General features: G+C 35.0%; 2 protein-coding genes across 2 annotated transcripts; both read right to left on the bottom strand.

Annotated features, from left to right (window-relative positions):
* Positions 1 to 2,834: 2,834 nt before the first annotated feature.
* LOC125863268 (protein RALF-like 33) lies at positions 2,835 to 3,623 on the bottom strand. Its single transcript, XM_049543451.1, has one exon. The coding sequence runs from the start codon at positions 3,492 to 3,494 to the stop codon at positions 3,036 to 3,038; it is 459 nt and encodes a 152-aa protein (XP_049399408.1). The 5' UTR covers positions 3,495 to 3,623; the 3' UTR covers positions 2,835 to 3,035.
* Positions 3,624 to 6,588: 2,965 nt separating this feature from the next.
* Positions 6,589 to 10,769, bottom strand: LOC125863114 (heat stress transcription factor A-5). The gene is made up of 2 exons (XM_049543254.1): positions 10,317 to 10,769; positions 6,589 to 7,996 (listed from the first exon to the last, which is right to left on the bottom strand). The coding sequence occupies exons 1-2, from the start codon at positions 10,545 to 10,547 to the stop codon at positions 6,791 to 6,793; spliced, it is 1,437 nt and encodes a 478-aa protein (XP_049399211.1). The 5' UTR covers positions 10,548 to 10,769; the 3' UTR covers positions 6,589 to 6,790.
* Positions 10,770 to 12,547: the final 1,778 nt, after the last annotated feature.

The following is a 12,547-nucleotide window of genomic DNA, read 5'->3' as shown; positions in this document are numbered from 1 at the left end:
GCGTTTGACTATACATTTTGAATGTTCATCCTCTCAAATATCTGTTAGGATCTTTCAACTATTTTCAAGTGCGCTTTCAGGACTTCCACTTACAAAAACTTCAAAAAAAAATCCAAATAAAATGCATGTCCAAGTACAACTTCAAATTCCAAAAATCACAACGCAAAGCCTCAAATTTTCAAGTTTCAACTTCAAAATTGGCCAAACGGGAGCTAAAATCAATTGCTCTGAGGTGTTATACCATGTGTTATAGTGTTTGTACTTTGTTGGGTTAAAATTGTTCTTACATCATTACTTCCTTTAATTCTTAGTTTTGCAAAAGATAACTCAAATCTTGTTTCTCTAGAAAAGAGAAAATTATAAATAGGGAAAATAAAAGAGAAAAGGGGTTTCCAAAATGAAAAAGTAAACTACTTTAATAAGCTAGCTTTCGATGCTAAGCAAGTCGCACTTTATGCTAGGACGTGGATTGATCATTGACGAGAATGGACTTCTTGTAAATGTAATAGAAGAGTCAGAGTCCAGTTCCCCTCCTTTTCGACGAAGGATAGCAAGATATTGGAACAAAAGGGGAAATTTACTTTATATCCACTTTCTTTCCCCTTGAATAAAATAAAAGATAAGAAATATTTTAAATTTTCCTTTTACCTTATCATATGCTATTAATAGGTACCTTATGATAAAATCTAGATATCACGTGTGAGAAAAATATTTTACATTAATTAGGTCTACTAGTTTCTTTTTCTACTTTCCACCAATCCAAATAGAGCTATGTCAGTATAGATATTAATAACTCCTCTACTAGTAGGCATGCACTTATTCTGCTAATTAATGTGATGAATATAGTACTACTACTATTATAGTAACTTTTCTGGATAAAGTAAAAAAAAATGAAATTATTTCCTCTGTAGATTCAAAATTTACTGCAAAGATTCCCCGCTGAACTATTCATCGGATAATTGTTACCTCCCACCAACACATGTACCAGTAACTCTACCCGCCACAGCTTAGGGGTGCAAGGAAATCACCTAGTACGTTTTGTCTCTGCTGAGTTTCAAGATATAGTAACTAGTTGATCCACTGAATAAAGAACCAATATTTTCTGAGACATGTCAGGAAAAAAGAAGAAGATGATCTACTTCTGTCTGTTGGTGTTAGTATGAATAGTTTATGCTTCAAATACTGTCTCTATTTAAAAATTAAACAAAATAACTCCAACCACATGGGAATATAAAGTTGAAGAAATCCCAGTATAAGGGTGGCAAGTGTGCCGGGACGGGACAAGCCCAACTCACCCGGCCACTCCGGGCCAGTGTGCTGGGCTCCCTTAGGGGGGGGGCTGAATCAGAAGAGGACCTTTATCTAACATTTTGCAGCAAGTGCATTGTATATATTTCAACATTTTCACATTTTTGGTACATCAACAAGCAAATATTTACAAGAGTTCACACAAATAAAGATGATTCGTTCCAAGGAAAAGGAATGTCTTCTCAGCGCGGGGATGAAGGAGTTCTTGTAACAAGAAGTCCTTACATAGCCCAGAAGACTAGATGAGTTGAAGCAATCAAGAAACCACACTTTCAAAAAAAGTCACCTGTTTTATGCATGATAACGACAGCTGCAAAGCTTTCTTGACATCTTTTAGCAAAGATAGATAGACATTCCTTCTGTATCATCAATACTGACAATTGACATAGAAAGCGGAAACAAGTAGATAATTCCGCAAAAATGAAGGATATCAGCTTCCTAATGGTTGAAGATAAAGCTAATGAACTAAATATTGCAGGAAACTACTCAAGTCTCAACAAATTCTTTTAGGGTGATCATAAAAGTTTGTTATTTTTCCAGTAGTGCAAATCTTCTTAATGTTTCTTTGGTTAGTCGTGCTGATAATACACCTACGGAAACCAGCAAATGCCACCACCCTCCCCAACTCCAAATGATTATAGTGAAAGAAGAGAAACCATATATAGAAGAACCATCCTCATTGAAGGATTATTTCTTGTCATTATTGGACTACTACTGATCTTTCCTAAGCACCATGTTAATCTCTTTTCTAGTATTTTCTTCCTTAGTTTTCATTCACACAAGTGCTTCGCTCCCGTGCTCCCTGCACACGTATCCTTTCTAAAATACGACTCAAGAAAGTCTTATCCGGTATCCACTTCACGTCATTTCCACAAAATACTCCATCGACAAGAACCCCAACCAAATAGAGGATACAAAGTAGCCTTACCTTCTTGACTGTTAGCATTCCCCAAAATTCTACCCGTTGGCCTATTAATATGCATCTAAAGTAAATTGAGATAATTGTTAACCCAAAAATCGAGTCATCAGAGACATATCTACATGGCATTCTCCTAGAAACACTTTTAAACCCCTGTATATTACCTTAATAAAAGCATTCAAACTGATGTGGAAGTTTGTAATGGAAGCTCAACATCATTAATAATACCAAAAGAATCATCTTTTGTTTCTCAAAAGAGCAGCAGCAAAGATGTAAGACTCTGCTCAACACAAATTCACACCTAATCATTTCTTATAAGAAAGGATTAACAGAACAACACACAACAGAAATCATCGAATCGTTAACAAATGGAAGCCATTCTTGTGGATCAAACGAAATTACAAAGAAATCTAAATGTGTGAAAGATCAGAACTTGACTTTGCTTAAATGCCTTATTGCTCCTTTTAGTATCATCCTCTATACCAACATTTCACTATAAAGGCCAAGTTTTCACGATCAGAACCGATTGTTCATGCTATGAACACATTTCACTATAGCAGCCAAAAGTTATCCAGACAAACAATGCTTCATAATGCATAGAAATAGATTGGGAGCATATAATATACATAGAACCAAAAAAATATATTTGGCAACATTGGTTACCTTAATTTTAATACTAGTATACAATATTAGCAACAAAAAAACCCACCCCCACAAGTCCCAAACATAACTAAATCAATATTCAAGAAAGCACAAATAGAACTTTTTACCAATTCCATCCATTGCATAAAATTTCTCAGCTAAAAATTCAAGATTTGATGTCACTGACATCCCTAGCACACCTTGTAATAATCTCACATCCTCTGTTGTAATTATTAGCTGCACCAGGAGCTTTACAATTATAATATGAAGCACCAGGAGTATTACAAGGCACCAAATCCCTCTTCAATGTACCATAACTAATGTACTTCTTTTGCATAAGCAAAACCCTTCTATTACTTTCAGAATCCATCAAATCTTCTTCACCCACCATTTCTGAGCATTCTTGAAGCTTTTCTGAACAACCCCTTTTCCCCATTAGGTTAAAGTTACTATCTTTAACTGATTTAAGGTCAAGAACTGAAACCCCAGAACAAAATCTCATCTGGGCATGGCTGAAAAGAAGCAAGAAGAAGAGGGTCTTCAATGGGTTGAAGTAAAGTTGGGATTTTTGCATTTTGTGAGTTTGAGGTTGAATTTCTTGTAGCTTTTCTCCTGGTGTTGTCATTTTTTTGGATTTTGGATTTTGGGCTGTGAAAATGAGATTCCAGGGTGTGTGAAATTTTGGAACTAGTGAGGAGTCATTAATGGTGTAGGGATCATCCTATTACACACACCTAATTTGCTACTCAATAGTCATGGGAGGATTGTGGGGGTGAGTAGTGAGAGTGACCCACCACCATTCTTGATTTTTTTTTGTTTTAGGTTTTCATTTATAGTGTGCGATATCGATATTGGAATGTGATTAAGTCAAAAAGTTAATTCATTGTTTAATAAAGACAATTTCATATTTGAAGCTCGAATCTAAAATTTCTAGTTAAGATAAGAGATAGTGGTCAAGACACACACGTGAATTATCACTTTTGATCACAAGTTTCTCGGTTTAACTCTAATCTCTTCTCTTTCCTATTTGAACTATCACCAGATTGTAAAATTTTTCTATTTGAACTATCACCACCTATGCATTAACACACATATACATGGTGATCGCTCAAGTAAATTATTGTTTAATAATAAATTGTATATCTAAAGCTGAACTGAAAATCTCTAGTTAAGAGTAGAGATGGTGGAAAAACACACACCTAGAATATTATTTTATCAAGTTTCACACTCGAACTATCCGTTGTTTTCTTTATCTATTTGAATTATCACCTGTTGTTTCATTTTTTCTATCTGAACTATGATCACCTACGTATTGAAACACACATGATTGATGGATGGTGATAGTTTAGATAAGAAAAAGTAACAACTTATAGTTGAAACGTGAAACTTAGGAAAAAATGATAATTCAAATATATATTTTTATCATTAAATCTTAAGAATAAAATACTTACGACTCTATCACGACCTAATTATTGGGTTTGGCCAACATGTAGAAACAAAATTTTGCCACTAGCTTTTGCTTTAAGACAAGACTTTGACTTTTGAAATATGATATGCACAAAGTAAGTTGGATCTAGGCTGGTCTCAAAATCTCTGTTTATATCTTGGACTTGGGCTGGTTCCCAATTCTTTATGAATAGTATTTACTAGAAAACTGAACACTTTAGATCATTGTTTTATTAGAAAAAACACATGGTAGTACTTATCTTTGATGAAATTGACTCATCAAAAGCACGTAAACAATATACTCAGTGTGATCTTGCAAATAGAGTTTGGAGGCACGTGAGCTATTTACATGGAAGAAAAGTAGTGAAACTAAACGTCAATCAATTCATTCCTCAATTGAGCATATCGATCATATACTTCCTTTTAACTCTCCATTATATGAGACATTAAATGAATCAATATTATACTCCGTTGAAAGTAAAGTTAAGATGTAGTTTTCTTTAGTTTAAACAATTCACGTACTTCTCATGAGCTAATTATGTGACATTTATATAACTATGGTTGAGTTTTCGTAAATAAAGCAAAGAATAAAAGTACTTAATTTCGATAAATATAAAGGACTAAAACTGTTCGAATTAGTGTATTTTGAAGGACTATTTTAGTCTCAATTGTTATCAATTCATTTTGCTTGGTGTGTGTAACTATTAGTACACAATCAAGTTCATCATTGGAAAATCCATTAAATGGTTGGGGTGTGCTGTTTACATATGATTATTTTTTCATGTGGGAAAATTAGAAAAAAATCCAAATCACTAGTGATAATTCTTTTCATTTTCATCAATGTCTAATCGGAAACAGTCTCTTTACTTTTTTAATGGAAGTAGGAAAAATAAATTTCATAAGTGACATTCAAAATTCATTATTTTATCTCCACTCACCTAACGTCCCCGATAATATGTTTTTGGTTATTTTTGGATTATCATATTTGTGGTCCAATATTAATTACCTTTTCATTGATAAGATTAGTGGTCCAAAAACTTGAATCTCAAGCAAATTGAGATTGCTATTTTGGATTTGATGGTTAAATGTCTAATTAGGTTCTATTATTAATTGTATGTATTTATATTGGTTGCAATGAAAAATGAGTTTGACCTTTTTTCCATTTCATGAGCATATATCCTCTTTAATGAATTAAAATTCTCTTTAATTTGCCTAGTTAGGGAGTAACTATTTGACAAGAAGTAGTTGATCGGTACTATCCCTCACTTTTAACTCTACGGTTATGAGTTCGAGTCTCTAAGAGAGGAAAACAAAATGGGAGCTCCTAGGGAGGTATGCTCTAGAGGTAGAGTGATTGCTTCTAAAGAATTTCTATTGTATTCTACGACATCCAAATTGGATATAACTTTAGTTGTAAAAAGAAGTTTGTAATAAATCATAATTTTGGTAGGTTGCGAGTTAGCTTGAAACTTTAAAATGGTACGCCCCTTTTACAAATGTCCGTTTTATTGTTGTGATCAAATCTTTTTAATATCTTCAGTTTTAACGATATCTTGTACAAATTCTTTTCTTATTTAAATTAACATAAACAATTTAATAAAATATAATAATACCAAAAATTTGAAAACCCAAAAGAAAATAAGTTAAAAATTTTGGTTTTTTTTTTTTGTATTTTTAGCTATTTTTGGATATCATATTCGTGGTCCAACATTTCCTTTTCTTTGATGAGAATTGGTCCAAAAACTTAAATCTCAAGCAAAATGAATAGCTATTTTAGGTTTAGTGGTTAAATGGCTAAGGCTCTATTATTATTGTCTATAAGTTGCAATTAAAATTGAGTATGATGTGAGTATCTTCTTTAATTAATTAAAATTCTATTTGCCCAAGGAGTAACTATTGACCTATATAAATGAGTTCATATTATACAAAGAATATGATTTTAATTGTAAAAAAAGAAAAAAATTATCTCCAATTTATTTGGTAAAATGAAAGGCAAGTCATCATAATTATAGTAGGCAATATGGTTGTTGAGTTAGCTTGAAACTTTAGAACCTTTAGCACACCAAATGAGAAAGGAAGAAAAATGGATAAAATTTGCGAATAACCACTTTTTAGCCTCTGTAACTGAAACATAATCATCGTAGAGTTTCAAATTTCACCGTTGATACTCTAGGACCTATGAAATTTGAAACTCCGTGATAGTGACTATTTATCGATTACAGAGCTGAAAGTGGAGTTTGAGTTCTTTATTCTTTATATGACACTCAAGAAAATCAAACAACATTTCATCACCAAATACACATCTTATTTGCTCAGAAGTATATTTATCATAACATTATTTGTATACATACAAAGCCATATAATGATCCCAAAACAACAACAGGAAAAAATAGGCTTTAACAGAGATTGATAGTTACAAACCATGCAGTATAGGACTGAAATGTTTCAAGTGCCTTCAATGACAACTTCATATACTCAAAGGGTAAGCTGTTCCACCTTTCTTGTGTTACTAGCTACTCCTTGATTTGATTTTCTCTCGTCTTGCTCGTCGTAGGAGTTCCCTTTGTAGCTAGAGCTAGCCTCTTCGTTATCCGAGCAGCCTGGTCTTTCAGTAAGGAACTGTTCCCAAAAGACATCGTTCACACGAACAGGAGCAGCTGCAGGCACTTGCTTGTTGGCAGTTGCATCATGTGACGGTGGCAAAGATTTGTCTTCAGTAGGAGGGATTTTGTCATTGGCATCAGACTGTGATTCGAAACGTTTACCTATCTCTTGACCTATTTGAGGCATCCTCACTGAATATTGATTTTTATCGACTTGTGAAAGACATGAAGCCAAAGAAAGATTCAGTTGGCAGGAAATGTGACCGTCAACTTCCTCGTTAGATGTCAGGCTTTGTGGCAAGGAATGCAGTCTTGAGCTTTCAACATTGCTTGAAGCACGAGGTAGAGATGAATCCATCTTCAACATAAAAGACGTCCCTGTATCTGATAGTTCTATTGCTTCAGGGGTATAAATTGCTCCTCCCGTTCGAAGTTGCACTTCTCTGGACCATCCTTCAGATATTCTCCTATGTGCAGGGCTTCCGCCATCTTCATTCGAACTTTGGGTGCTGCATGAAAGCACATTGATATCTGAAACAGCAGGTGACAATTCAAGCCTGAGCTTATTTGAAAAGTCTTGCTGGGAAAGGTTCCCAAACTCAACTCTAGAACTGCTATGGTTGTCCACCGACATACTTTCTTGGACTGGTTGAGTGCTGTCGATTTGAGGCAATCGCCTCTTCTTACTAAATGCAGAAATATCCATGGACTCGAGTTTCTGAGCAAGACGCTCAACAAAGTCAGGATTTTGAATTGCCTTCTCAACAAATGTCAGTAAACTCTCCTGCCTTTGCTCTATACTGCCAACCCGCCCAGTTAGTTCTTCTAGCTGGAGTTTTGCAGCAGATTGTTGCTGTCTGAACCTTGAGACATTAGTCTCGAGCCCAGACTTCTCACGTGTAAGTTTATCAATCTCTTCCTCAAATGCAGCTCTTTCTGGATCAACTGTGGAACCTGGAGGGTGACTATGACTGTGAATGGGTTTTCTACGATGAATGTTCTTCAGTAGATGCTTCTGGTCCTTCAAGAATTCCTCATTGGCAAATTCCCATCTTTCTGGATCAATCTTCCGGAAGCCCTGTCAATTAGATATATTTATGATGTCAATAATCCTAGATTAAATTATGGCAGCAACTGAAATTCTCTAATGAGCAGGCACAATCGGTCCTAATAGTAGTGAAATGTGATAAAGAGAGATTCATATAGCCAACCCCAACTTACTTGGGATTGAGGTATAGCTAATGTCGTTGTCAACAATAGCTAGTATATCTCTATTTAATGAACACGGATCACCAATCAAGGCAAATAATTTACTTTAACCAGTTAAACAACAATTTATCTTTGTGTTTCCTTTATTGCATTATAAACACCATTGATAAGGGGTACAAACCATGCTGGGTTTGGATAATCAACTCCGAATGAATCCGACAACTGGAAACTTCAATAAAAATACTCTTAGTCATCAGGGAAGAGAAGCTCAAAATTCACAGATTGCATGGAATCACAAACAAACAAAAGCAGCAGCGACTACACTTAGACACAGGGTTACGTAGCATCATATAAATCTGACAAAAATTGCAGATTAACTTGAGAAAATTAGTGGGGTTCCATCAGATATCATGCAAATTCTGACTATACTCTAAAACAGAAGTGAACATCTGCTCAAATGCCCTCACTAAAATTGTTTTGTACGTTTCGATATTTCTTTAAACAGTTGTATGTATTTCAATGTTTATCACGCCACTCAGGAAGGTGCGTTTGGTTTTTTTTTTTCCGCAGCATTAATCATCAGTGAATGTCTGATACGAACCAACATATTAAATCACCAGCCAATGACTGGTATGACGTGACATGCAAAGATTTCATCCTCGTGATGTGTAGAGAATGATGCCAACATCTTCTGGTACGAACTATAGGTGCAACCAGGACACCGCTTTTCCATGACCAAAGGTTGGTTTCCAAAAGACTATTGTTTTTGTGGAAGAAGCACAAACTGAATTTAGTTGAAATGTCGAGAAAAACGTTGAATCACTGGAAGGACATCTGTTAAACACAAGGTAACACTAAACATTGTGCCACAGGTGCATTCAGCTGGAGAAACAATTTTAGAAACAGCTAAGTTCCTCAAAACTATATTCACCACAGAGAGATCTAGTTATGTTAACCTTATGTCAACAATGTCAAAGGTTAAGGAATCCTTCTAATACCTTTTCTTTGTGCATAAGCAAGTTCGTTAGTAGCAAGCAAGTTGGAGGGATCCATACATACCAAGCGTAAAGCATGCAAAGAAAGTCCATACACCTAGAAGAAAAACCCAACAAGAAAAGATAAACCCCTCCCCCTCTCCATTTACCCAGAAGACTACAATTTATCAAAAAACATATATTATCAGTTGCGTCAATCTAAGTGCTTTAAGATGAACAAATCTAATCATGTGAAGTGCTCCATCACATATATATACCACTAGGTTCAGCTGCCATTCTTATCTGAATACTCCCACCTCCACACTTATCATAACTAACCCACCAAAAAACAAAAGAATCAGAAAAAAGCTAGAGCTTCCGCCTCCATTTTATTGTCTTGAAGCACAAATTCATCACAACAGTCCTCTCATGTTTAACAGCCCATCTCACACCCTCTAATGAAAACAAAAAGGATCCTGATAATTAGATATCTATCTAATAGATTCACAAAAAAAACCTTGCACCTCAACATTGCCCCACTTCAATTAACTATTCATCAGCAATAACTTAATCAGAAACAACAACTATGTCTCAATCCCAAACTAGTTGAGCTATATGAACCCTCAAAATCCATTCTACTTCATCTATACTCAAAAAAGTTCAAGGGAATTCAATCAGCAAACCTCGACTTATCACATAGAAAATTTCCATGCTTGCTAGATGCTAGAATTCACCTAATATTCATCCGTGATTAAACGAACCTCTTTAACCATAGAAATGCGGAAATACAACAACTCAAACCTGAACTTTAACCACATATTGTAGCTCAAAATCACATCATAGAAAACCAATTCAAAGTTTTTTCAGCTGAATCCATTTCAACAGAAAGATGACAAACTCAACAATTCAATTTCAATAGACAAAAAATTAATTCAAAGCTTCAATTTTTCAGCTGAACCCATTTCAAATATAGCAAAATCAATTCAATGATCCAATTCGTCAGCTAAACCCTTCAATTCAAAGATTCAGCTAAACCCATTGAAACAGACAGAAAATCAATTCTTAAGCTGAACCCATTTCGAAAGATCGATAATCAATTCAAAGATTCAATTCTTAAGCTGAACCCATTTTGAAAGATTAGAAAATCAATTCAATGATCCAATCTTTCAGCTGAACCCAATTCGAGAGAAGTCAAAGTGGAGAGAAAATACATACGTAAGTATTGAGCTGTCGAATGAAACTGGAGAAATTGTTGTGTTTGAAATAAGTAGGAAGAAGAATTCGAGCGAATTCTGGAGGATTCCACACGACAAAGCTGTGACCAGTCGGAGTCCATGATACGATGTCATCAGTTTGCGAATCATCCACCATCTCATATGTCTTCGACAAGAACGGCGCCGGACCTCCACCGCCGCCGGCCGCCACCGCCGCCGAAATCACATCCATTTTATTGAACTGAGAGAAACACGCCGGCGAGGGACGACGAATGAACTTTTGAAGACAAAAAGGCTTAGCCGTCCGAACTTGACTTCAAAGTTTTGCACTCCGTTTTGAGTCTTCACTTACCCGGGTTCCGGGTTCGGGTTTCGGGCCAGAACCGTTCGTTCAGGTTTCGGGTCAGTATGGTTTATTTGAGTTTCGAGTTAGTAAAGTTGGTTTGGGTATCGAGTCAGTAGAGTTCGTTCAGGTATCGGTTCAGTAAGATTTGTTGGTTAGTACAATTCATTCTTTCGGATGATTAGTACGGTTCGTTTGGTTATCGGTGGTTCAGTACGATTTGTTCGGATTTCGAATCAGTACGATTTATTCGGGTTTGTTTCAAAACTGTTTGTTCGAGTTTAAGGTTTTAGGTCAAAACTGTTTGTTTGGATTTCGAATCAATACGATTCGTTCGGATTTCGAGTTAGTGTGGTTCATTTTGGTATCGGGTCAGTACAGTTCATTCGGGTTTCAGGTTAGTATGATTCGTTTTGCTATCGAGTCAGTAGAGTTTGTTCGGGTATTGGATGAGTATGATTCATTCGAGTTTCGGGTTAGTATAGTTCATTCATTCAGATTTTGGGTTAATATGGTTCGTTTAGGTATCGAATTAGTATGGTTTGTTCGGATTTTAGATCAGTACGATTTATTTTAGTTCGTGTCAGAACTGTTTATTCAAATTTTGAATTTCATATCAAAACTGCTTGCTTGAATTTCGAGTCAGTACGATTTGTTCGATTTTTGGACAAGGACTATTAGCACAATTTGTATAATATATAGTTTCAGGTTATACAATTCACTACAATTGTATACATAGAAGATATTCATTTTGTATGAGAACAAATAAAACATTTTATTCATAATATGACTCTTATGAGAATAATATTACAATCCATAGATATTCATACGCACCAAAACCAAAGTACCTAAACATTTTTAGAATGAGACCTTATTGAAAGGGAAATGAACTCGTTAATTAAAAACAACGATATAACAACATTAATAATGTGATCGTGAGTCCTTCGGGATGACTCAGTTGGTTTGGAGGGTGGTTATCCACACGGATGATCTGGGATCGATCCCCCCTCAATGCCTTCTGAGTCGAGCATGTCGCATAGGGCTTGCCTAGTGCGGTTTACATCCCCTGTGTGGTTTGCAGGCTATTACACAGTGGGGGGTTTACCCAGTGCGCACAAAGTGCTCACCCGAAGGGTAGAGGCTGTGGCAGAGGTTATAGCAGTTGCGAGTCAACTTCAACACATATATATAATAATGTGATTGTGAAATTTCTCTGTCTTTCATCCATTATTGTTACGTCCATGATGATCTGAAGGGCTATCATCTCCCGGTGGATCAATGAAACCATCACCAATTTGTATCAAATCTCTCGAGATCACTGAGAATCAAAACAAAAAAATGTGTTGTATATCAAAAACATTCTTTTAGTTATATCATTTCTTTCATAGAATCATTTTTTTTTGTTATCTCTCCAACAAAATATTCGAAAAATCATATATACCTGTTGTAGTCATTCTTGTGGGAGCTGTAGGGAAGAGCAATCCACCCAAAAATATAAACAAAATGAACAAGGTGAGTGTTGCTTTGTACAACATTTTTCTCAAGAACTCAAAAAAAAAATAAAAAATTGTTTAATGAGATTCGATTAATTTTGATGTTTTATAAAGACTTTTTTGGTCATAAAGTCGAGTCTTTTCCTAAATTCCACACTTATTTCATACTTTTCAAAATTAAACAGTAAAAGGTCATCTCAAATCCTGGGGCGGCTCAACGTAATTTGAGATCTAAAACGAAATTTTAATTGAGGCCTAAAATCTATATAAATATCAAATATAGTTGTTTATTTTTTAAAACTTTTTAAGTGCAAATTATTACTTGATATCTTTTCTTAAAATGATTTTTTTTTAATATCATTTTTAATTATTAATTTTAAGTAATATTTTATCAAT

This window comes from Solanum stenotomum, chromosome 4 (assembly GCF_019186545.1).
Source record: "Solanum stenotomum isolate F172 chromosome 4, ASM1918654v1, whole genome shotgun sequence".
Classification (NCBI taxonomy): domain Eukaryota; kingdom Viridiplantae; phylum Streptophyta; class Magnoliopsida; order Solanales; family Solanaceae; genus Solanum; species Solanum stenotomum.
This window is presented reverse-complemented; position numbering and strand designations above follow the sequence as displayed.

What these genes read in the sequence shown, in the direction of transcription:
- LOC125863268 (XM_049543451.1), bottom strand. Translation starts at nt 3,494, where the DNA reads ATGACAACACCAGGAGAAAAGCTACAAGAAATTCAACCTCAAACTCAC.
- LOC125863114 (XM_049543254.1), bottom strand. Translation starts at nt 10,547, where the DNA reads ATGGATGTGATTTCGGCGGCGGTGGCGGCCGGCGGCGGTGGAGGTCCG. An exon ending in TTCGACAGCTCAATACTTAC is followed by an intron (nt 7,997 to 10,316) that starts GTATGTATTTTC and finishes TCTAATTGACAG; the next exon opens with GGCTTCCGGAAGATTGATCC.